This window comes from Argentina anserina, chromosome 6 (assembly GCF_933775445.1).
Source record: "Argentina anserina chromosome 6, drPotAnse1.1, whole genome shotgun sequence".
Lineage (NCBI taxonomy): Eukaryota > Viridiplantae > Streptophyta > Magnoliopsida > Rosales > Rosaceae > Argentina > Argentina anserina.
In genome coordinates this window covers 1465659-1488139 of record NC_065877.1, presented here as the reverse complement: position 1 = coordinate 1488139, position 22481 = coordinate 1465659, and the positions used below count along the sequence as shown (strand labels likewise).

Sequence of the window (22481 nt, the reverse complement as noted above, 5' to 3'; positions counted from 1 at the left end):
AAAGCAATATGATAACTAATTGGTTTCCTAGAGTATGGTCGAATCTTTTATTTGACTTTCGTATGCTATTTAAATCTATAATACATCAAAATTCAGTTTATTATGCACGGCTGTTTCTGTGGAGTACCTATCAGGTTTGGTCATCTAGTTCCTTATTTCAAATACTGGCCTGCAGAGGCTTTCCCTAATCAAGCCATTTGGTACCTCATATCTCGTACAAGTCATAATTCATAAAACATAAGAGCTGTAAGACTCTTCCTTCATTTGTACTCAGGCAATCAAATACAAGTCCCTATGTTTATTGCTCATCCCACTACCGCCCAATTGTTGCTTATTACGCCTCACCAATGCTATTAGACTAAGCCTAAGAAAATAATATTATTCATTGCAGGCTTGGGGCAGACCATAATACACGCTTTGTATTAGTTCGGCTAAAGATTGAAGATATTACTTCTTGTATAACTGCTTCTGCAAATCCCTGATAACAATATGAACGTTCACATCAAGCTCAATTAGTAAGGTTAGAAAGCCTTCAAAGTAGTACAAAATTCATACAGAATTTTAAATTTGATTAGGAAACAAAAATTACTATGAAACCTTGCAAACAGGTAAAGTTGAACAATCTGCTCACAATACAAATTTTAGCCCACATGGACTTGTAAAAAGCATGCAGCATATTATTAACTAAAACACAAATGGACTTGTAAATCTATTTCAGATTTTCAGCAAACCCGTTTCATCACTTTGCCGTAAATGTGCCTAATTCCGGAAGTTTCAACTCTTGACAGTCTCGGCTTCAGTAAGAGATAGTGTTCCAACAACCATATAACTCTTAACATGCAGGCATAACTCCATCTGCACAAGAAAGATAAAACTACATTAAGCAAGAAAAGCTGATCAGAGCCTATGAAATCTAGTTGATCTAGTACACACCGCATGTTTTTAGTTCCGTGAGAGATAGTATTTAATAGGGACATCACAATAACAAAACCATGAGCTTTTTGTGTCATCAAGCCTCAATCACCTAACAGGCAGTATGAAACCAAATAGAAAAAAGAAAAATCTATGCATTTCATATTGGATATCATGATGCTTTGTCACAGTACAAATTAATTCCTTTATGCAAATCATTGAATAGTTGACATGCATTTATCTGTGGCTTTCCTAGGGATCTTCTGACTTTAAGATAGTATGTTCAAGGGGGGGGGGGGGGGGTCATGTTTTCTAACACACAAATAAGCCCATCCAAGGAAACCAGAATATCATCAACAATATTCGTGCATGCTAACAGTAAAAAAAAATTACAAAAGCACTAGCATGGCTGTTCAACTTTTCCCAGAACCCCTTTCTTCTGAGCCATAACAAATGAAATGCAGCATAATACTTATAAGATCCCTTGCAACCTTCTTCTGAAGTAATCTAAGTAGTAAAATCACATTTAAATATGGAGAAGCAAAAAGACAAGAGATTCAACCTCTGGCTATCTGAGCTTCCCCTTCTCACTGCTCCTCCTTGCAGCTTCCTTAACTTTCTCAATGTAGCCTTCAATTGGAGGAGTCAGCGTTGCCATGAACCGATCTGTAGGAAATGGAGTCATGTCGGGCACCAAAGCTGCTGCTTTCAAATGTTCAGGCAATGCCTCAATAGCCTCCTTCTTTAAACGCAAAAGTGTTGACTCTGCTGCTTGCCTTGCCCGGTGACGCCTCATCAACACCCTGCTATACTCCTTGGCGAGCCGTCGGCCATCTTCAGCAGTCAGTTCATATTTTGGTAACTTCTCCTCATCAACCAAACCTAGTGATATCAAATCCAATCCCGGAGGTCCAATAACTGTTGGTTTTTCTGAGATCTGAAATTCTGGCTTATTCTTTTTCTTCATATCAATTTCACGCTGTCGATCTTTGCTAATAAGTCCCAACTTGGCTCGTTCCGCTTCCCGGTTTCTCTCTTTCTCCGTCAAATACCTGACAGGTGTAGGGGCACTTAAGCATTGCTCATAAAACTTTTCTCTTTCGGCATATCTTTTCCCTCCTGCACCTTTAGGAGCACCATCTGCAGCACCTTTTTTCGTAGTTATCTTTGAGCGCTTCAGCGGCGTCGCAGTTTTCAATTTCGCCTTACCCTTTGAAGTCCCACTCACAGAGCATCTCTGAAGAAAGTGGTGGCCTGAAGACGAATCAAGCGTAGATACTAGGGGCTTAATCTTTAAGATTCGTATCATCTTCTAAAAACCCACCAAGCTCTTCAGCACAATATATGAATTCCTTGTTTCTCAATCCCTGCCTGCATTACACCAAAGTAAGAAATCACTAATCACTCCATCTACCACTCATATGTAAGACCAGTAGTACTCCACCCACTACTTCGAACACGACACTACCATAAGTGCATCTATAACACAACTAGCAATCGTCTCACGAAACTCATAACACCAATTCCAACAGAAAAATGACGTATCTAGAGTTTCAAACTTCAACAACAAAACACAGCTACAAGCATTATTATATATTAGCAATCAGGGAAACAGAAGGTGAGAGTTATTCAGGAACTTCCTACTATTAACTACTACCGTGAAATTCAACATTTTCAGATAAAAGATCCAACATTTACATAGCCACAATTACAATTAGTACTTCAAAAATAAAAAATTACACAAATAAAAACGAAAATCGAAGAACAAAACAATAAAGATTCAACCTTTATCATAAACCCAACAAAACCCAGCATTCATTTGAACAAGACAAGAGTCTTTTCTATAAACCCTACTGCAGTTTTGGGTTTCATAGATGATTCCAGAGAACACAAATCGGTGGAAGAAAGATAGAGAAACAGAAGGAACCCAAGTGAAAAGTAGATAGAAATATGAGCAGAGAAGAACATACCTATTAGTAGTATTCGTATTGGCTCAGCAGAAATGGCACCAGGCTCATCAGAGCTGCACTCTAGTTTAGCGAAAGAGACGAGAGGAGTGAAAGGGTTTTGGACCCGTTTAAGCCTTTAAGGTAATGAAAAAAATGGGAGAATGATCTTGGCCTAGTAATGCTTGGGCTTGGGTGTTTTGGGCCTGAGGGTTTAACCTTTAGGTTATCTGATATGGACACAGAATCACAATGTGTTTGATTCTCACCAACTCGTACGGAATGATTGATGGTATCTGTATTTATAGACTAGTAGGCAGATGTTTACGAAGTAGGTTTCTCTATTTTAGGCCAATATGCGGCCCGGCTAGCATTGGTGCATTTGATGCTGTGAAGACTAGTAAGCAATGTAGATTGATAAGCTTGTGAGACGTCTTGCAAAACTATAGTGTAAGACGATCGAAGCAAAAACATTATATTAATCCATTTTGTTTGCCAGCCATTGATATAAACGCTCTCGATGTGAGAAATCTGGGGCCAATCTTCTCTCCGGCAACGTTGTTGTAGTAATGGACAACCATAGATCTCCAGAAAATTAAGGGAAGTGTGTAGCCCTACATATGGCAAGCACCATAGTTCAGGGCTTAAGAGAGGTGAGTTGTGTGAACCCATTGCCACCCAGGTTCGATAACACAACTTGATTGAATGTAGAAATGCAGCAGCCAAAGCAAGGAGACGGTTCTAAAAACCTTGATTCGTGTTTCAGAAGCTTCGATCATTGCAAGATTATTTAGAGAATTCACTTCCACTATCTTACAATAGGATAATGATTAATCCCACATAAAACAGCAATAGATTTCAACACAAAAATTACTGCACAGTCTGCACCAGTTGTATCAACTTGTTGTGGAGGGATGACTTCAAATGCATCAGTTGTATCAACTTGTGGAGGAATGACTTCAAATTTCAAAGCATCATCATCTTGGGATTGGGCATACAGAAAGCTAACTCCACACCTTTTCACGTTATTTATCTTTTTCCCCCGGACTTCTGTATAGAAGTGAAAAGAGGCTTCCGTATACCATTTTGCTTCATCACTTGGGATTCTGGCAGTATCAAATGATTCATACCACACCAACACATAATCTGTACAGATGCGCCCATAGACACTAACATTGATATCTGGAAATCCCAAATAGACAGTGTTTCACCGTTGCTAGTTTTGAGAATCATCTGACATTTAAACCCATGATAAGCTGAAAGTTGAGAGATTGGCGTAACAGAGCAGAGAGCAATACCCAAGAAGTTTGAATCTTCAGACCAACACAGGGGAAGCTTAATATTCAATGAAGATCCCTTCGGCATTTGATAGCTAATCCATTTTGGAATTTCATTTCCCGGACAAATCACCGCTACATTGCCACGTGTTGAGCATTTCTGCAGGTACATGATATAAAACTCATAATCATTCAATTCTTTGAGAGAGACGTACAAGATTAGATGCAGTTGCCATTCGCATGATTCTGAAGTGTGCATCATCCATTATGCGACTCTTTGAAATTTCATCCAAATTAGCGCAACCAAAAAATGAATGGGATTCGGTCCTGGAATTTTGTTCTAAAAGCATTTCATCCAAACCTTGTGTATGTGCAGTCACTGAAACTGACACAGTCTCAAGTCTCGTGCACTCTGTTGCATCCAACTTTTCTAGAAGACATGGGAGCACCGGCAAAGATTGCAGCTGCTCGCACTTTCTAACTCTTAGAGACTTGAGCCCAGAAACTTGTTTGATGCTGGGAGGTATTGTCTTGATCATTGTTTCACTTAGATCCAAGGATCGCAAGGCGAGCAAGGTAGTAAAGTAATCGGGAATTTCTTTTAACAATACACCTGCGAGATTTATGCTCTTTAGGTATGTACATTTTGACAAATCCGGAACTTCAATCAAACTTCTACAACCGGCAAGATCTATACTCTCAATATTCACACTATTTGACAGCCCTCCAACTTCAGTCAGGTAATAGGACCCACTAAGATCGATCCTTTTCAAATTGTTAAGATTCTATAACAAACAAATAAGGAAATGCAAGAATTAATAACTAAAACCCAAATATATTACTTTCCATGCACTATTTAATGACTTTAAATACCAAGTCAAGTATACCTGGCTTTCTCCCCAAAGTCTCTTGAGTTTGCTACAGGGCATATGAAGCTCAACAAGGTTGTCTGGTGAAAACTTTGATGGCAAAGATTGGAAAGGGTACTTACTCCAATCGAGATAGCGAAGTGCATCACGAAGACGCTCTAGATTTGCCTTGTTATCGTCAAGATTTGTAGAAAGCTTAAGAAATCTTAAGTTATCCATCCCTGTGAAAGCTTGAGGATCCAACTTTAGCTTGTAATTAGAATAATAGTTACTGTAGAAAATGCTTTGCACGCTTGCAGTTCCCTGAACAAAGAGAAAATAAAAACATAATAAGTCATAACTATGTGGAAGCCCATCAAAATCAACTAGTTTTTCTGAAATCAATTTCTTGACAATCTTCTAGCTAGGTGTTTTATCCACTGAAAATTCACAAGCTTTTTCAAAGAAAACAACAAGTCAATAAATTGAGTTCTTACCTTATTCTTTTCCAATACACTACGAACATCCCTGTAATTGTGTAACCTAGAACGCTTTCCCGGGTTTTTAGGATTTTCCTGATGGACAATCTGCCAACCCATTTCTTGGATCAAGTGATGCATCCATATGCGGTCGTTTTTGATTGCTATGAGAGACATGTCAATGAGATTTTTAATTCCGATCTCTGGAAATAAACCAGAGGCAGATAAGATTCTTTCTGCATCACATCGTTTCTCCCCTTTGTGGAAACACGCTAAATCAAGGAAAATCTCCCTCTCGTTTCTTTCTAATCCATCATAACTCGATGTGTACACATTTCCAAGAAAGCAAACCCCACAACTTTTCACGTTATATAACTTATCACCGCCGACTTCTGTATAGAAGTGAAAAGAGGCTTCCGTAGACGATTTTGCTTCATCTGAAATTCCATGGACATACCACACCGACATATGATCTGTTTCGAACGTCACGGCACTGGACACGAAATGTTCTGTTCCCAAATTGACAGTATGGGTTTCACCGTTGTTTTTGAGAATCATCTCACAATCACACCGAAGAATTTCCCTATGTGCGGATATTGCAAAAACAGAGCAGAGAGCAATACCCAAGAAGTTTGAATCATCTGACCAGTGCAGGGGAAGCTTAATATTCAATGAAGATCCCTGCAGTGTTTGATAGTTAAACCATTTTGGAATTTCATTTCCCGGACAAATCACCGCTAAATCATCACGTGCTGAACGTTTCTGCAGGTCCATAATATAAAACTCATTATCATTCGATTCTGAGAGAGAGAGAGAGAGAGAGAGAGACGTACAAGATCAGATGCAGTTGCCATTCGCCTGATTCTGAAATGTGCATCATCCATTATGCCACTCTTTGAAATTTCATCCAATTTAACGCAACCCAAAAATGAATGGCATTCGGTCCTGGATACATTAAATTCCATATCCGAAAGCATTTCATCCAAACCTTGTGTGTAACGACCCTAAAATTTCGAGCTTAAAAACTCAAAATTTTAAAATCGTTAAACACAAAATAATCTCAATGATGATGAAATCATTTCAATGTCACAGCGGATCACCTCTGAGTTTAAAATATAACTCAGTCAAGCCGATTATTACAAACCAAATGATTATTCAACATATAACAAATGGAATTGTATAATCCTCTCAACAACCTCACAAATAAAATCACCAAATCTCACACACAATGCACGCTGGAACCTCACCACAACTGAATGCGATCGACTTCGAGTCTTTGGAGTCGTCACCCGATCACCACTACTCAGCACCCGTGGAAGTATCCCCTACACCATTGATATTGGTGCACCGGGATTGCAACACAAACCCGGTAAGCTTTACAGCTCGTATGAGTAAAATATTAAAATAACTCTCGTCTCATAAAAGACACAACTCCACATCAACACAGTATAATGAAAATCATGAGAAAACGAGCAACCCATCTGGTTACTCTAATACTTTCACAAAATGGTAACTAATGAGCGCTGGTACACATCTGTTACCCCTCACTTAGTATACCGCTGATGTTGGGTAACCACCCGCCACCCAACAACCAAAACAAGCTGAGTACCCATGAGCAGATAACCACCCGTTACCTCCCATGCAGTACTATGGCAGACAGACTAGAGCTCTAACTGTATCGTAACCTTCGCCCGGCCAAAGGCTAGGTTCCGACTTGCCTCACATGTACAATAATCTCACATCATATTGTACCACACATCACGTCCGAAGACAAATCACAATATTTCACATTTTCCGTGATAAAATCACATGTACAATAATCTCACATCATATTGTACGTTTTAAAACTTTCACAATATCACCACAAGAAAAATCATAACAGTATATTATATAGCGAACTATATATATTCGTATTTATTTACTATTTATACTATATATACATAGTCCACTATATCCTATACATGTCTTATTTCATAAACACCTGAAAATTTTGTACAATAATCTCTCACCATATTGTACCACTTAAATCACATACACATGCACCATTTTCCGTTACCGAAATGACTATTTTTAATGAATTAATAACAGTATGTAATTTAATGAACTATATATATATATGTACTTATTACCATTATACTGTATATATGTAGTCCACTAAATTATATACATGTTGTAATTCATTTAATAAACACACTTGCAAAAATGTTGAATCACCACGAGAGTAGATCCGTAATTCAGTGAGATTTTACTCACCTTATTGACTTGAGCGAGAATCCCACAATTTCCGAAGATAATTTCCTTCCCTCGCTTATAGATCACCTTGAAAAGATAAGAAATGAATTTAGAATCGTTTCGTAAACCTTTAAATGCCGTAACAGTATTAATTGGTTACTGTTCAGCAATTTTCGGTTTTACGAAATTACTGTTCACGGTTCACTATTCACGGTTACTGTGCAATACTCAATTAATACGTATTCCTGTACGTATAAATACTATATACGTATTCCTGTACGTATAAATACTATATACGTATTTCTGTACGTATAAATACTATATACGTATTTCTGTACGTATAAATACTATATACGTATTTCTGTACGTATAAATATTAATACGTATTTCTGTACGTATAAATACTAATACATATTTATGTACGTATAAATATTAATACGTATTTCTGTATGTATACGTACGATTTAAATGTAAATACAACTCAGTAAATAAAATTTACTAAATTACCCTTTTACAAATTACTTTTTACATTTACTGAAAGTAATTTATAATTACATTTACCGAAGGTAAAAATTAATTACATTTACCGTAGTAAATAAAATTTACATTTACATTTACCGTTACACAGTAAATTACCAAAATACCCTTTCAGTCAAAACTAATTACACCGCCTCACACGGCGGCGCGTGTGGCGCACGCGCCACCTCCGGTCGGCCGCGCGTGGGACCCACGCGCCGACGCCAACCAAGGTGCGTGTGACGCCACCGCCGTGCCTAAACTCTCCCCCTCCTCCACCTCTATCCTCCTACGGCCTCCGCCGACCCCTAGGCTATCCCTAGCCTTCTCACGCGCCGCCTCTAGGCGGCGGTATCTCCTCCTTCTTCTCCTCCGCTCCCCCTCTCCGATCTACTTCAAACTTCCCCAAAACATTCATAATTACAACAACAAGCAATCCAACAATCGATCTAACCAAAACCCTTACCTAAATCACGAATTGAAATCGTTGAAGTTCCTTGGTAGATTCGGACCGCCTGCGTTTTCGTCCGAGAGTCACGCCGAGCTTCGCAGCGTCGCCGGTGATGCGTCGTGCTCGTGGGGTGGTCACGTCGTGGTGGTGAGGTCGTAGCTGCCGGCGGTGAGGAGCGACGCTCGGAGGAGAAGAGAGAGGCTCGGAGGGAAGAGGGAACCGAGAGAGAGAGAGAGAGAGAGAAAAGAGAGAGCGGCGGAAAGAGAGAGAGAAGTGAGATGAGGGTTTCTGATTAAGGAAACCCTAATCCCATAATTACCTATTTATACTAGTTTCCAAATCGGAAACTAACTTCCGACGTTAATAACTTTTACCGCCGACGTCCGATTCGAACGCGTCACATATCCACGAACTCGTATCGACGAGCTCTACAACTTCCGTGAAGAAAGTTTTCGCAACCGAGCGACGAAATAAAAGTCGATAAATTCGTTCGGAAACGTAACGTTATCTTATTAAACGTTCTCGGAACGTTTCCGTTCCCGTTTCGTAACGTTTGCAAACAATCATATTCGGTTTAAATCAAACTTCACAACTTAATAGAATTTAATTCAATTCAAATATTGTTTGAAAACGAGGGTTATTACAATCTACCCCCCTTAAAGGAATTTCGTCCCGAAATTCAAGCTCACTCAACAAACAACTGTGGATATCTAGTCATCATATCTGACTCTAGCTCCCAAGATGCATCACCCTCATCATGGTGACTCCACAACACCTTGACTAGTCCAACTTCTCTCCTCCGTAGCTTCTTTGTGGATCTATCCAGGATACGAACCGGCTCGACAACAAAAGTGGCATTTTCCTTCACTTCAATGGTGCTATGATCGATCACATGTGATTCATCTGGTACATACTTCCTCAGCATGGAAATGTGGAAGACGTTGTGTACGCCCGACATGCTAGTAGGCAAGGCTAGTCGATAAGCTAGTTCGCCCACCTTCTCAAGTATCTCAAAGGGTCCAACGTACCTCGGAGCCAACTTTCCCTTCTTGCCGAATCTCACTACACCCCTCATAGGCGAAACCTTCAAGAACACATGGTCACCGATCTCAAACTCCACATGTCTCCTCTTCAGGTCTGCATAACTCTTCTGTCTACTCTGAGCGGTCCGGATTCTATCCCGAATAATCGAGATCTTCTCAGTGGTTTCCTGAACTACCTCCGGGCCCATCAGTGCCTCATCACCAACTTCTGCCCAACAGATCGGAGATCGACATGGCCTACCATAAAGTGCCTCATACGGTGCCATGCCAATGCTAGAATGGTAGCTGTTGTTGTAGGCAAACTCAATCAATCTCAAATGATCTTCCCAGCTACCCTTGAAATCCAACACACATGCTCTCAACATGTCTTCCATCACCTGATTCACCCTCTCTGTCTGTCCATCCGTCTGAGGGTGAAAAGCTGTACTCATATCCAAGGTAGTGCCCATCGCCTTCTACAACCCACCCCAGAACTTCGAAGTGAAACGTGCATCTCTATCGGAAACAATAGAAACTGGAGCACCATGAAGTCTCACTACCTCATCCACATATAGTTTCCCAAGCACGTCCACGGAGTACTTCATCGACACTGGGAGAAAATGAGCCGACTTCGTCAATCGATCGACAATCACCCATATGGCATCGTGACCCTTCTTCGATCTAGGCAACCCGGTCACAAAATCCATAGATATCTGCTCCCACTTCCAAAGAGGAATAGTCAGTGGTTTCAACATGCCAGCTGGTCGTTGATGTTCTGCTTTCACTTGCTGACATGTAAGGCACTTCGATACAAACTCTGCTACGTCCTTCTTCATACCGTTCCACCAGAATTGTCTGCATAGGTCCTTGTACATCTTGGTGTTCCCTGGATGGACGGTATAGCGTGAACGATGTGCAGTACGAAGAACCTCCTCCCGAAGATCATCACAATCTGGGACACACAATCTTGCCCCAAACCTCAACCCTCCATCGGGTCCAACTCTCCACTCAGAAGGACACTCATCAAGCGTATCAACTACAAGATCCGCCAATTTAGCTCGTGAGTGTTTATCCTGTGCCTGACCCCGTATGATCCTCGTGATCAATGTGGGTTGCACTGTGACACTACCAAGAAAGACCCTTGGTTTTCCTCCCGATGGTACCAAATCAAACTCTGATGCAGCTTCTAGCATGAACCATTCCTGGACCATAAGTGAAGCTACTACGCCTCTCGGTTTTCTGCTCAAGGCATCAGCCACCACATTTGCCTTCCCCGGGTGGTACTCTAATGTGAAGTCATAGTCCTTGAGGAGTTCCATCCATCTCCTCTGCCTTATATTCAGCTCCTTCTGTGAGAACAAGTACTTCAAACTCTTATGATCTGAAAAGAGTTGAAATTTCTCACCATACAAGTAATGTATCCAAATCTTCAGGGCAAATACAACTGCCGCAAGCTCTAGGTCGTGTGTCGGATAATTCTTCTCATGAATCTTCAACTGTCTCGAGCCATACGCAACAACTCCTCCATGCTGCATTAACACACAACCCAAACCATGGAGCAAAGCATCACTGTAAATGACATAGCCACCACCACTAGAGGGAATCGTCAACACTGGAGCTGTGGTCAGTCTAGTCTTTAGTTTGCTGAATGCTTCCTCACATGCATCCGTCCACACGAACGGAGTATCTTTCTTGGTCAACTTGGTCAATGAAGATGCGATACTAGAAAACCCCTCGATAAACCTCCTGTAGTAACCTGCCAAACCGAGGAAACTACGTATCTCTGTAGGGTTCTTTGGACGACTCCAATTCTTCATTGCCTCTACCTTTGCCGGGTCCACTAGTACTCCATCTTTTGAGACAACATGACCAAGGAATTTGACCTCTTCTTTCCAGAACTCACATTTCTCTAGCTTGGCATACAGTCTCGCCTCCTTCAAGGTCTGCAACACTGTTCTCAGGTGCACCACATGTTCTTCTTGTGTCTTGGAGTATATCAGAATGTCATCCACAAACACCACTACGAACTCATCCAAGTATGGACTAAATACTTGGTTCATCAAACTCATGAAGACAGCTGGTGCATTCGTTAGACCAAATGGCATGACGACAAACTCATAATGTCCATACCGGGTCCTGAAGGCTGTCTTCGATATATCTTCTTCCTTCACTCTGAGTTGATGATAACCGGATCTCAAATCAATCTTAGAGAACACTGTAGCACCTTTGAGCTGATCGAACAAGTCATCAATCCTAGGTAAGGGATACCTATTCTTGATGGTCACCTTGTTCAGTTCCCTGTAGTCTACACACAACCGTAGAGAACCATCTTTCTTCTTCACGAATAACACCGGTGCTCCCCAAGGTGAAACACTAGCTCTAATGAACCCTTGGTCTAATAGCTCATCGATCTGCACCTTCAGCTCTTTAAGTTCATTCTGTCCCATTCTATAGGGCGCCTTTGACACAGGTGCCGTACCAGGTACTACATCAATGCAGAAATCTACCACTCTTCGAGGAGGTAGTCCCGGTATCTCTTGGAACACTTCACCGAACTCAGATACCACCACAATGTCTGCGATAGTCACTTTCTGATCCACCGACTCCACGTGTGCTAAAACTCCTGATCTCATGGCGTTATCTGACCTGAGGCAACGATAACGAAACACTGGCTCCCCAGGTTTATGAAATGACACCACCATGTCAAAACAATCAATCACAGCATGCTGTGGTCTCAACCAATCAATACCCAAGATCACATCATAAGTGTGATCCGGAATCACAATCAACGAAGCAGAGAACTCTCTACTTCCAATCAAGATCGGACAAGCTTTGCAGATTGTCTCTAACTCAAGTGACACTCCGAGGGGCGAAGTGACACATAAAGCGTTCCCAAGAGGTGTAGGAATCAATCCTAGCATCTCCACTACCGAACTAGCAATAAATGAATGCGATGCTCCCGTATCGAACAGTACTCTAGCAAGGTAGTCAAAGAGTGATAATGTACCTTCCACTCCTGTGTCTCGCTGACCCACTGCGAACACTCTAGCTTGGCCTGCTGGTAGCTGTCTCTGCGGCCGTTCCTGTCTACCCGGAAGTGGTCGGGTACAATCTCGAGCTATGTGCCCCACCTGCCCGCACCGGTGGCACCCTCCTCTCTTCGGTTTCGGACATGCTGAGGCGTAATGTCCCATCTCATTGCAGCCATAACACCTCACTGCTGCTAATGGTCTGACTGGTGCTGCCCTGATAGCTAGGGGTGGTGCCCTTATCGGGGCCTGATAGTGGGGTCTTGGCCTCTTCCATGACCTATCCTTCGGCCCTGAGTGTTCCCTGCCTGTATAGATTGCCTTGCCTTTCCCCTTTGCATCTCTGTTCCCCACATCACCTGCTTGAGTCTTCTCTGCTTGCTCCAAACTCATAGCACTCTCAAATATCTGCTCCCGTGAAGTCAGGCAAAGGACTGATATCATGGTCTTGTACTCTTGTTTCAGCCCACGTAGATACTTCTGAGCTAAAACAGTCGTACCCATAGGCCTGACATACCGATACAGCTGCGAGAATCGTGCATCATACTCTCTAATGGTCATGTCTCCCTGTACCAATGCCAGGAACTCCAACTCTAAGTCCTCCTGTACTGAGGCTGGAAAATACTTCTCTCGGAATATGGTGGTGAAACCTCCCCATGTGAATGTAGACACATCCACAGTCTGTCTCATGCTCTTCCACCAATCTAGAGCATCACCCTTGAGAAAGAATGTAGCTATCTTTCTCTTCTCAATCTCTGTGCACTCTATCATCTCAAAATATGTCTCCATACCCTCGATCCAATGGTCAGCTACCATATGATCTAGTCCCCCGTGTAAGGTCGGAGCTGACAGTGCACTAATATCCTTGATCAGCTTCAACACTCGACCGTCATCTCTAACCGCAGGAGCTGGCTCATCCTGCTCCTCATGCGGAGCAGCCTCCTCATAGAGGTTCTCCACGTTGCGGACTCGGCCTGTGGTCCTACCTCGACCTCGGCCTCTCGCCCGTCCTCGGCCCTTGTCACCGTTCATCACCTTCAAAAACAATATACTTAGTCAATACTCAAGAAATCTCGAACTCAGCCAAAACAGATCCAAAGATTATAACATGACATTCCAAAATCAGATGAATCATCGAAGTATCATCACAATACTCCCTAGAGGACCAAACCGTGAGGTATGGCTCCTAACACTCTCGCGTACCCGACGACATATCAATACCGGGAAGCATGTGATGGGAGCCCGCCTGCAGTCGGATCATCGCTCCCGGATGGTATTGATAATCGCCAAATACGCACTTAGGCTCTGATACCAACTGTAACGACCCTAAAATTTCGAGCTTAAAAACTCAAAATTTTAAAATCGTTAAACACAAAATAATCTCAATGATGATGAAATCATTTCAATGTCACAGCGGATCACCTCTGAGTTTAAAATATAACTCAGTCAAGCCGATTATTACAAACCAAATGATTATTCAACATATAACAAATGGAATTGTATAATCCTCTCAACAACCTCACAAATAAAATCACCAAATCTCACACACAATGCACGCTGGAACCTCACCACGACTGAATGCGATCGACTTCGAGTCTTCGGAGTCGTCACCCGATCACCACTACTCAGCACCTGTGGAAGTATCCCCTACACCATTGATATTGGTACATCGGGATTGCAACACAAACCCGGTAAGCTTTACAGCTCGTATGAGTAAAATATTAAAATAACTCTCGTCTCATAAAAGACACAACTCCACATCAACACAGTATAATGAAAATCATGAGAAAACGAGCAACCCATCTGGTTACTCTAATACTTTCACAAAATGGTAACTAATGAGCGCTGGTACACATCTGTTACCCCTCACTTAGTATACCGCTGATGTTGGGTAACCACCCGCCACCCAACATCCAAAACAAGCTGAGTACCCATGAGCAGATAACCACCCGTTACCTCCCATGCAGTACTATGGCAGACAGACTAGAGCTCTAACTGTATCGTAACCTTCGCCCGGCCAAAGGCTAGGTTCCGACTTGCCTCACATGTACAATAATCTCACATCATATTGTACCACACATCACGTCCGAAGACAAATCACAATATTTCACATTTTCCGTGATAAAATCACATGTACAATAATCTCACATCATATTGTACGTTTTAAAACTTTCACAATATCACCACAAGAAAAATCATAACAGTATATTATATAGCGAACTATATATATTCGTATTTATTTACCATTTATACTATATATACATAGTCCACTATATCCTATACATGTCTTATTTCATAAACACCTGAAAATTTTGTACAATAATCTCTCACCATATTGTACCACTTAAATCACATACACATGCACCATTTTCCGTTACCGAAATGACTATTTTTAATGAATTAATAACAGTATGTAATTTAATGAACTATATATATATATATATGTACTTATTACCATTATACTGTATATATGTAGTCCACTAAATTATATACATGTTGTAATTCATTTAATAAACACACTTGCAAAAATGTTGAATCACCACGAGGGTAGATCCGTAATTCAGTGAGATTTTACTCACCTTATTGACTTGAGCGAGAATCCCACAATTTCCGAAGATAATTTCCTTCCCTCGCTTATAGATCACCTTGAAAAGATAAGAAAGGAATTTAGAATCGTTTCGTAAACCTTTAAATGCCGTAACAGTATTAATTGGTTACTGTTCAGCAATTTTCGGTTTTACGAAATTACTGTTCACGGTTCACTATTCACGGTTACTGTGCAATACTCAATTAATACGTATTTCTGTACGTATAAGTACTATATACGTATTCCTGTACGTATAAGTACTATATACGTATTCCTGTACGTATAAATACTATATACGTATTTCTGTACGTATAAATACTATATACGTATTTCTGTACGTATAAATATTAATACGTATTTCTGTACGTATAAATATTAATACGTATTTCTGTACGTATAAATATTAATACGTATTTCTGTACGTATAAATATTAATACGTATTTCTGTACGTATAAATATTAATACATATTTCTGTACGTATAAATATTAATACGTATTTCTGTACGTATACGTACGATTTAAATGTAAATACAACTCAGTAAATAAAATTTACTAAATTACCCTTTTACAAATTACTTTTTACATTTACTGAAAGTAATTTATAATTACATTTACCGAAGGTAAAAATTAATTACATTTACCGTAGTAAATAAAATTTACATTTACATTTACCGTTACACAGTAAATTACCAAAATACCCTTTCAGTCAAAACTAATTACACCGCCTCACACGGCGGCGCGTGTGGCGCACGCGCCACCTCCGGTCGGCCGCGCGTGGGACCCACGCGCCGACGCCAACCAAGGTGCGTGTGACGCCACCGCCGTGCCTAAACTCTCCCCCTCCTCCACCTCTATCCTCCTACGGCCTCCGCCGACCCCTAGGCTATCCCTAGCCTTCTCACGCGCCGCCTCTAGGCGGCGGTATCTCCTCCTTCTTCTCCTCCGCTCCCCCTCTCCGATCTACTTCAAACTTCCCCAAAACATTCATAATTACAACAACAAGCAATCCAACAATCGATCTAACCAAAACCCTTACCTAAATCACGAATTGAAATCGTTGAAGTTCCTTGGTAGATTCGGACCGCCTGCGTTTTCGTCCGAGAGTCACGCCGAGCTTCGCAGCGTCGCCGGTGATGCGTCGTGCTCGTGGGGTGGTCACGTCGTGGTGGTGAGGTCGTAGCTGCCGGCGGTGAGGAGCGACGCTCGGAGGAGAAGAGAGAGGCTCGGAGGGAAGAGGGAACCGAGAGAGAGAGAGAGAGAGAGAAAAGAGAGAGCGGCGGAAAGAGAGAGAGAAGTGAGATGAGGGTTTCTGATTAAGGAAACCCTAATCCCATAATTACCTATTTATACTAGTTTCCAAATCGGAAACTAACTTCCGACGTTAATAACTTTTACCGCCGACGTCCGATTCGAACGCGTCACATATCCACGAACTCGTATCGACGAGCTCTACAACTTCCGTGAAGAAAGTTTTCGCAACCGAGCGACGAAATAAAAGTCGATAAATTCGTTCGGAAACGTAACGTTATCTTATTAAACGTTCTCGGAACGTTTCCGTTCCCGTTTCGTAACGTTTGCAAACAATCATATTCGGTTTAAATCAAACTTCACAACTTAATAGAATTTAATTCAATTCAAATATTGTTTGAAAACGAGGGTTATTACATTGTGTATGTGCAGCCATTGAAAGTGATACAGTCTCAAGTCTCGTGCACCCTTCTGCATCCAACTTTTCTAGAAGACATGGGAGCACTGGCAAAAATATGAGCCGCTTGCACTTTCTAACTCTCAGAGATTTGAGCCCAGAAACTTTCTTGATGCTCGGAGGTATTGTCTCGATCATGGTTCCACTTAGATCCAAGGATTGCAATGCGGGAAAGCTAGTAGAGCAATCAGGAATTTCTTTAACCAATTCGCAGCCTTCGAGGTCTAGATGTTTCAAAGAGGACAAAATCAACAGGATAGGCAATTCTTTTAGCTTGACACAGCCATAAAGTGAGAACCACTCTAGAAACTTAAATTTGTTGAAGCTGTCTGGGAGTGATTCAAGGTTTGTGCAGCCTGATAAGTTCAATTTCTTAATCCCAACAAGATTCCCGAACCAAGATGGCAGCTCTTTAAGATTCGTCTTACTTAAATTCAGGTCTCTAAGATGTTCCAAAGGCTTAGCAATTTCTGGAAATGTTGTGAAACTAGAGCAACCTGAGAGATCAAGAGTCTCGACAGATTTCAACTCACAAATATCAGCCGGGAGACTGATAAGGCGATCACAATCTCTTAGGTCAAGTGAAGTAATCTCAGTCATAAACAAGAATGATGATGAAGGCACCCTCTCTATCTTTGTCCTTCTCAAACCAAGATGATTGAGGGATCTCATCTTCCAGGGAATGCTTGAAAATTTCTTTATGGAGCTACAGCTATCAAGATCCAATTGACGAAGTTTTTCAAGAGAACAAACTGATGGAGTCAATTCTTCTATTGCAGTTTTAGTTATGCCTAAGAATTCTATATTGCTTGGTAAATCCGGTAAAATACGAAGCTTCGAGCAACGTCTCAAATCCAGATGACTAAGCTTGGTAAAGTTTTTGAAGTATGGAGGAACTTGATCTAATCTTTCACAGCCTGCGAGATTTATACTCTTTATGTATGTACACTTTGACAAATCCGGAACTCGAACCAAACTACAACCTTCAAGATTTATACTCTCAATATTCACACTGTTTGACAGCTCTTCAACTTTAGCCAGGTCTAAGGAGTAACTAAGATTGATCCTTTTCAAGTTAATAAGATTCTGTAACAAACAAATAAGGAATGGCAAGAATTAATATATATATTACTTTCCATGCACTATTTAATGAATTTAAATACCAACTTAAGGGTACCTGGCTTTCTCCCCAAAGTCTCTCGAGTTTGCTGCAGGGCATATGAAGCTCAACAAGATTGTCTGGTGAAAACTTTGATGGCAAGGATTACAAAGGGTACTCATTCCATTCGAGATAGCGAAGAGCATCAGGAAGATACCCTAGATCTTTTATGCCGTCAAGATGATCTATACCAGACAACACAAGAAATCTTAAGTTATCCATCCCTAAAAAAGCTTGTTCAACCCACTTTAGCTGCTTTGCTCCAGAATAACATATGCAGGAAATACAATGCACGTTTGCAGATCCCTGAACAAAGAGAAAATAAAAGAGGTATAAATCACAGCAATTTCTGAAGTGCGTCTAAATAAACTAGTTTTTTCTGAAATCAATATATATCTTCTAGCTACCTAGGTGTTATCTACTGAAAACTCACAAGACTCTTGAAAGGAAAAAAAACAAGCCAATGAATTGAGCTCATACCTTATTCCCTCTCAATACACGATACACATCCTCATAATTGTGCAACCTAGACCGCTCTCCTTGTTGAGGACTTTCTTCACGGACAGTCTCCCAAGCCATCTCTTGGATCACGTCATGCATCCATATACAGTCGTCTTTGATTGATATGAGAGACATGTCAATGAGGATATCAATTCCGTCCGGAAATAAACCACATGCAATTACGACTCTTTCTGCATCACAACGTTTCTCCCCTTTGTGGAAACATGCTAAATCAAGGAAAATCTCCTTCTCGTTTCTTTCTAATCCATCATAACTTGCTGTGTACATAGTTCGAAGTTTTTTGCTCGGAACCTGTTTCAATTTAGCCCACAACTGCGCTCGTTGTTCTTCCGTCTTGTATCTATGGATTAACGGACGCAAAATTTCAAGGGCTAGTGGAATGCCTGCAGCATGATCTACCAGTTTTTCAAAAAATTGTGAATTTCCTGCATGCATAGGAGCATTTGATTGCAAGAGCTGAAGAGATTCAACTTCATTTAACATCTCCACCTTGTATATCTTAACATCATAGTCAGCTATATTCTTCACTAGTAAAGTGTCCTTGACTGGCTGCATGTCTCGAGTTGTTACAATTATTCTACTTCCTGGGCCAAATGGAACTTCTTCGGCTAAATATCTTAATTGGCTTGAACCATTCACGTCGTCAAGAACAACAAGGACTTTGGCACGACGGAGCCTCGATTTAGTAACATTATCTATGGTTGGAGTTGTAACATCTAATTTCTCGTCCCCTAGTAGTTTTCCAAGAAGTTCATTTCGCAAAACATGCAATTGAGGAGAGAAAGCTCGGTCGGTACCTGATTTTTCCCTAACGTTTGCGAGAAAGTAGTGGGTTTTGAATTGAGAAGAGAGTCCATAATATACAGCCTCAGCAAGGGTGGTCTTGCCAATACCACCCATACCCCAGAGAACTACACAGCGAACACGAACATCTTCGGGGATAATGTCTAACTCTAATAGAATTTTCTGAATACGGCCTTCAGCTCCAATCAAACGAGCTAAATCGATTGATGGTTCCCGTGTCAATTTAGCCAACACATCACTGACGACTTCCTCAACTAATTTGTAATCATCCCTGCCACAGATGACAAATTACAGTGAAGTAATAATAATTCGTACGTCTTTTTCTAAGTTTAATCAATTACTCGAAAGCAAAATTACTACAAGTTTGAGAGTTACCGAAAAGTTTTTGAATCAAACCCAGATAAAGTGGCTGCTTCTACTAAACCTCCCTTCCACTTGGCCACCTTGGCCGGATTGTCCTTCAACCTCTGTTCATGTTTAGCAAATGCAGCCTCATAACTTCCAAGCTGGTAACGTACATGTGATGGATCAATTTTATAAAAAACTGGTAAAACGTATTGTCCCTGTGTTTCCTTGCTTTCCAGTATATAGGCAAGTTCATCCAAGCACCATGTGGAAGAAGCATAGTTTTCTGAGAAAATGATCACGGAAATCTTTGATTTCTTGATTGCTGTGTTAAGCGCGGGTCCAACTTCATCTCCTCTCTCAAGTCTGTAATCAATGTAGGTTTCCACTTTTCTCCTTATCAGCGCAGCATGAAGATGACTGGTAAAAGTCTGGCGAGTATCCAGGCCTCTAAAACTGAGAAAGACATCGTACTTTTCTTTTGGAGGGACGAGAGAATCGAGGTAATTTGAAGATATGGTGATCTGCCAAAATGAAATTAAACTATTACTTAGCTTTGCATTTTAGAAAGAATAAAATTCCAAACATAACTAAGTACCTAATAGACTCCACCCAATTTATTTATTTCAAAAGGAAAAATACAGAATCATGTAGTCATGTAGATATACATTGAAATGTAGTCATGTAAATATACATTGAACAATAAAGAAGTCACTTACAAGTTCTTAGCGAACATGGTAATTAGACAAGTTCAGGTTTTTCTTTCCACAAAATTCATGAACGTGTTCGTAACACTTAATAAAAGTAACTTTAAATAATTAAACTAAACAATGGGTGACATGGTTGGAACTATTGGCTATGTGCAACATATAAAATGAAGTTGTACTTTCAAAAAGAACATAAACACTAGCTTGGATGCGGATATTAGAATTAGCATATATAATAAACTAGGTACTTACAGAGTGATATGCGGATCTGATCAGCTTATAAGGAACTTCAGGTCCTCAGCTCCATATTTCAATATTCCCGTTTTGCCTCTACCACCTCTCATCCATTCATTGGTCTCCGGCCGGACGAGACTTAAGCTACGACGTCGCTGACTCTGGAAGAAGAAGCTAGTTTTTCATGTCAAGAGCGACCATGTAGCTGGTCTTCCCTACAGAGCCATAGAACTCGACAATTACAAATTTCAACAGAAAAAGAGAAGGACAAAGAATCGCTGCAGGTGAAAGTCCCACAGTGACCAAATATATGCAAAAAACAACAAACAAAGGAACACAAAGGATAGGCTATTGCAAAGCAGAGCAGCAGAGAGAAAGATATCCAGTATCAGATGAAGGTTTCTACTTAAGACTGAATACTGAATACTGAATTAGTACCTCAAGACTCGACAGAAATAATAATACAAATTGAAAATTCAGAGGAACTTCCTTAGAAAGAAGAAGGAAACTACCAAAACTAAAATATTTTGTCATATTTATTCAAGGACAGGATCAAATGTGGAAACCACAAAATGAAGAGAGTGATCAATCATAAATATACAGCATCTAACCAGATAATAATGAATATTACTGGAATTTTGAAGCATTGCCAATCAAACTTGGGGAAGCACAATACCAAGAGAAATACAGACAAACCCAGTGAATATTAGAGGGAGAGAGAGAAGTGTAGAAGCAGAGAATCGTGCCAATTAGTAATGGGTATAGCGGTAACAGCAATATACAAGCTCATCGGATGTAGTAAGTAGATTTTGCTGAGAGAGAAGTGATCTGGAGATTGGTAAGAGTCATGTTGCAGTTGGGTCTGTTAATCCAAAGCCATCAAAGGCCAAAAGTAGCGACTCTGGAAGTTTTGGTAAGCGGAGACCCCGAAGTGCTTTTTGACAAAATGAGGTGCAAACTACAAAGACCTTTGGGTGAGGACTCTTGGGGTAAAAAAGAAGGATAAATTACCACTGTGGATATTTTTATGAAGCTCATAATTACTATTAATAAACATGTTTTTCATAATTACCATCCGTATGTTTCCCAATAATTTTAAAGGCGATGCTATTGACACACCTCATTTTACTATTCACATACATCTGTCTATTTTTCTAATACTTATATAACGTTATCTCTAATCTATACTTTATGATGATGGACTTATATCTTATGGGGGTGCATTAATAATATAAATAGGGTCTGTTAATAGCACTATCCTATTCTAACTATGAAATATGTTAACGAGTAAATTACAAAGATGTTCTTCAATTCTCTGACATTCCTAAGCGTCGGTAGCATCATCATTTTTTTAGTAACTAAAGCTTCCTTCCACTGGAGCACCTTGTCCTTCAACCTTTGCTCATGTTTAGCAAATGCAGCCTCATAACTTCCAACCTGGTAAAACATGTGATGGATCTATTTTGTAAAAAAATTGGTAAAACGTATTGTCCGTGTGTTTCCTTGCATTCCAATATAAAATGCAAGTTCATCCAAGAAAGCTGACAGAAGAAGAATCAAATGTGGAAGCCATATTGCAAATTGCGCAGTTCACATGTCAAAACGCATTTCCTTTGAACCAGAAACTCTCCAGAGTTAAAATGTCATGTACTGTCGTCCTATGCTACATCAAATACATTTGTAAAAGAAATTCTTAAGAGCATCT

At 40.5% G+C, this 22481-nt stretch overlaps 2 protein-coding genes and 1 long non-coding RNA gene across 3 annotated transcripts in view; all 3 read right to left on the bottom strand.

Moving 5' to 3' along the window:
• Positions 1-484: 484 nt before the first annotated feature.
• Positions 485-2988, bottom strand: LOC126798670 (uncharacterized). The gene is made up of 3 exons (XM_050525693.1): positions 2883-2988; positions 1475-2283; positions 485-855 (listed from the first exon to the last, which is right to left on the bottom strand). Exon 2 carries the CDS (start codon positions 2219-2221, stop codon positions 1481-1483), a length of 741 nt encoding a protein of 246 aa, XP_050381650.1. The 5' UTR covers positions 2222-2283; positions 2883-2988; the 3' UTR covers positions 485-855; positions 1475-1480.
• A 14964-nt stretch (positions 2989-17952) lies between these two features.
• LOC126798665 (disease resistance protein RPV1-like) overlaps positions 17953-22481 on the bottom strand; it is a 79561-nt gene continuing 75032 nt past the window's right edge. The window contains exons 7-9 of the transcript XR_007672557.1: positions 18645-18911; positions 18183-18470; positions 17953-18091 (exon numbers count right to left, since the gene is read on the bottom strand). The gene's annotated coding sequence lies outside the window, so the exon portion shown is untranslated. The remainder of the gene's footprint in view (positions 18092-18182; positions 18471-18644; positions 18912-22481) is intronic.
• On the bottom strand, positions 18919-21193 carry LOC126798675 (uncharacterized). The gene is made up of 3 exons (XR_007672559.1): positions 20795-21193; positions 19866-20359; positions 18919-19761 (listed from the first exon to the last, which is right to left on the bottom strand). It is a non-coding gene; the product is annotated as an uncharacterized LOC126798675 (long non-coding RNA).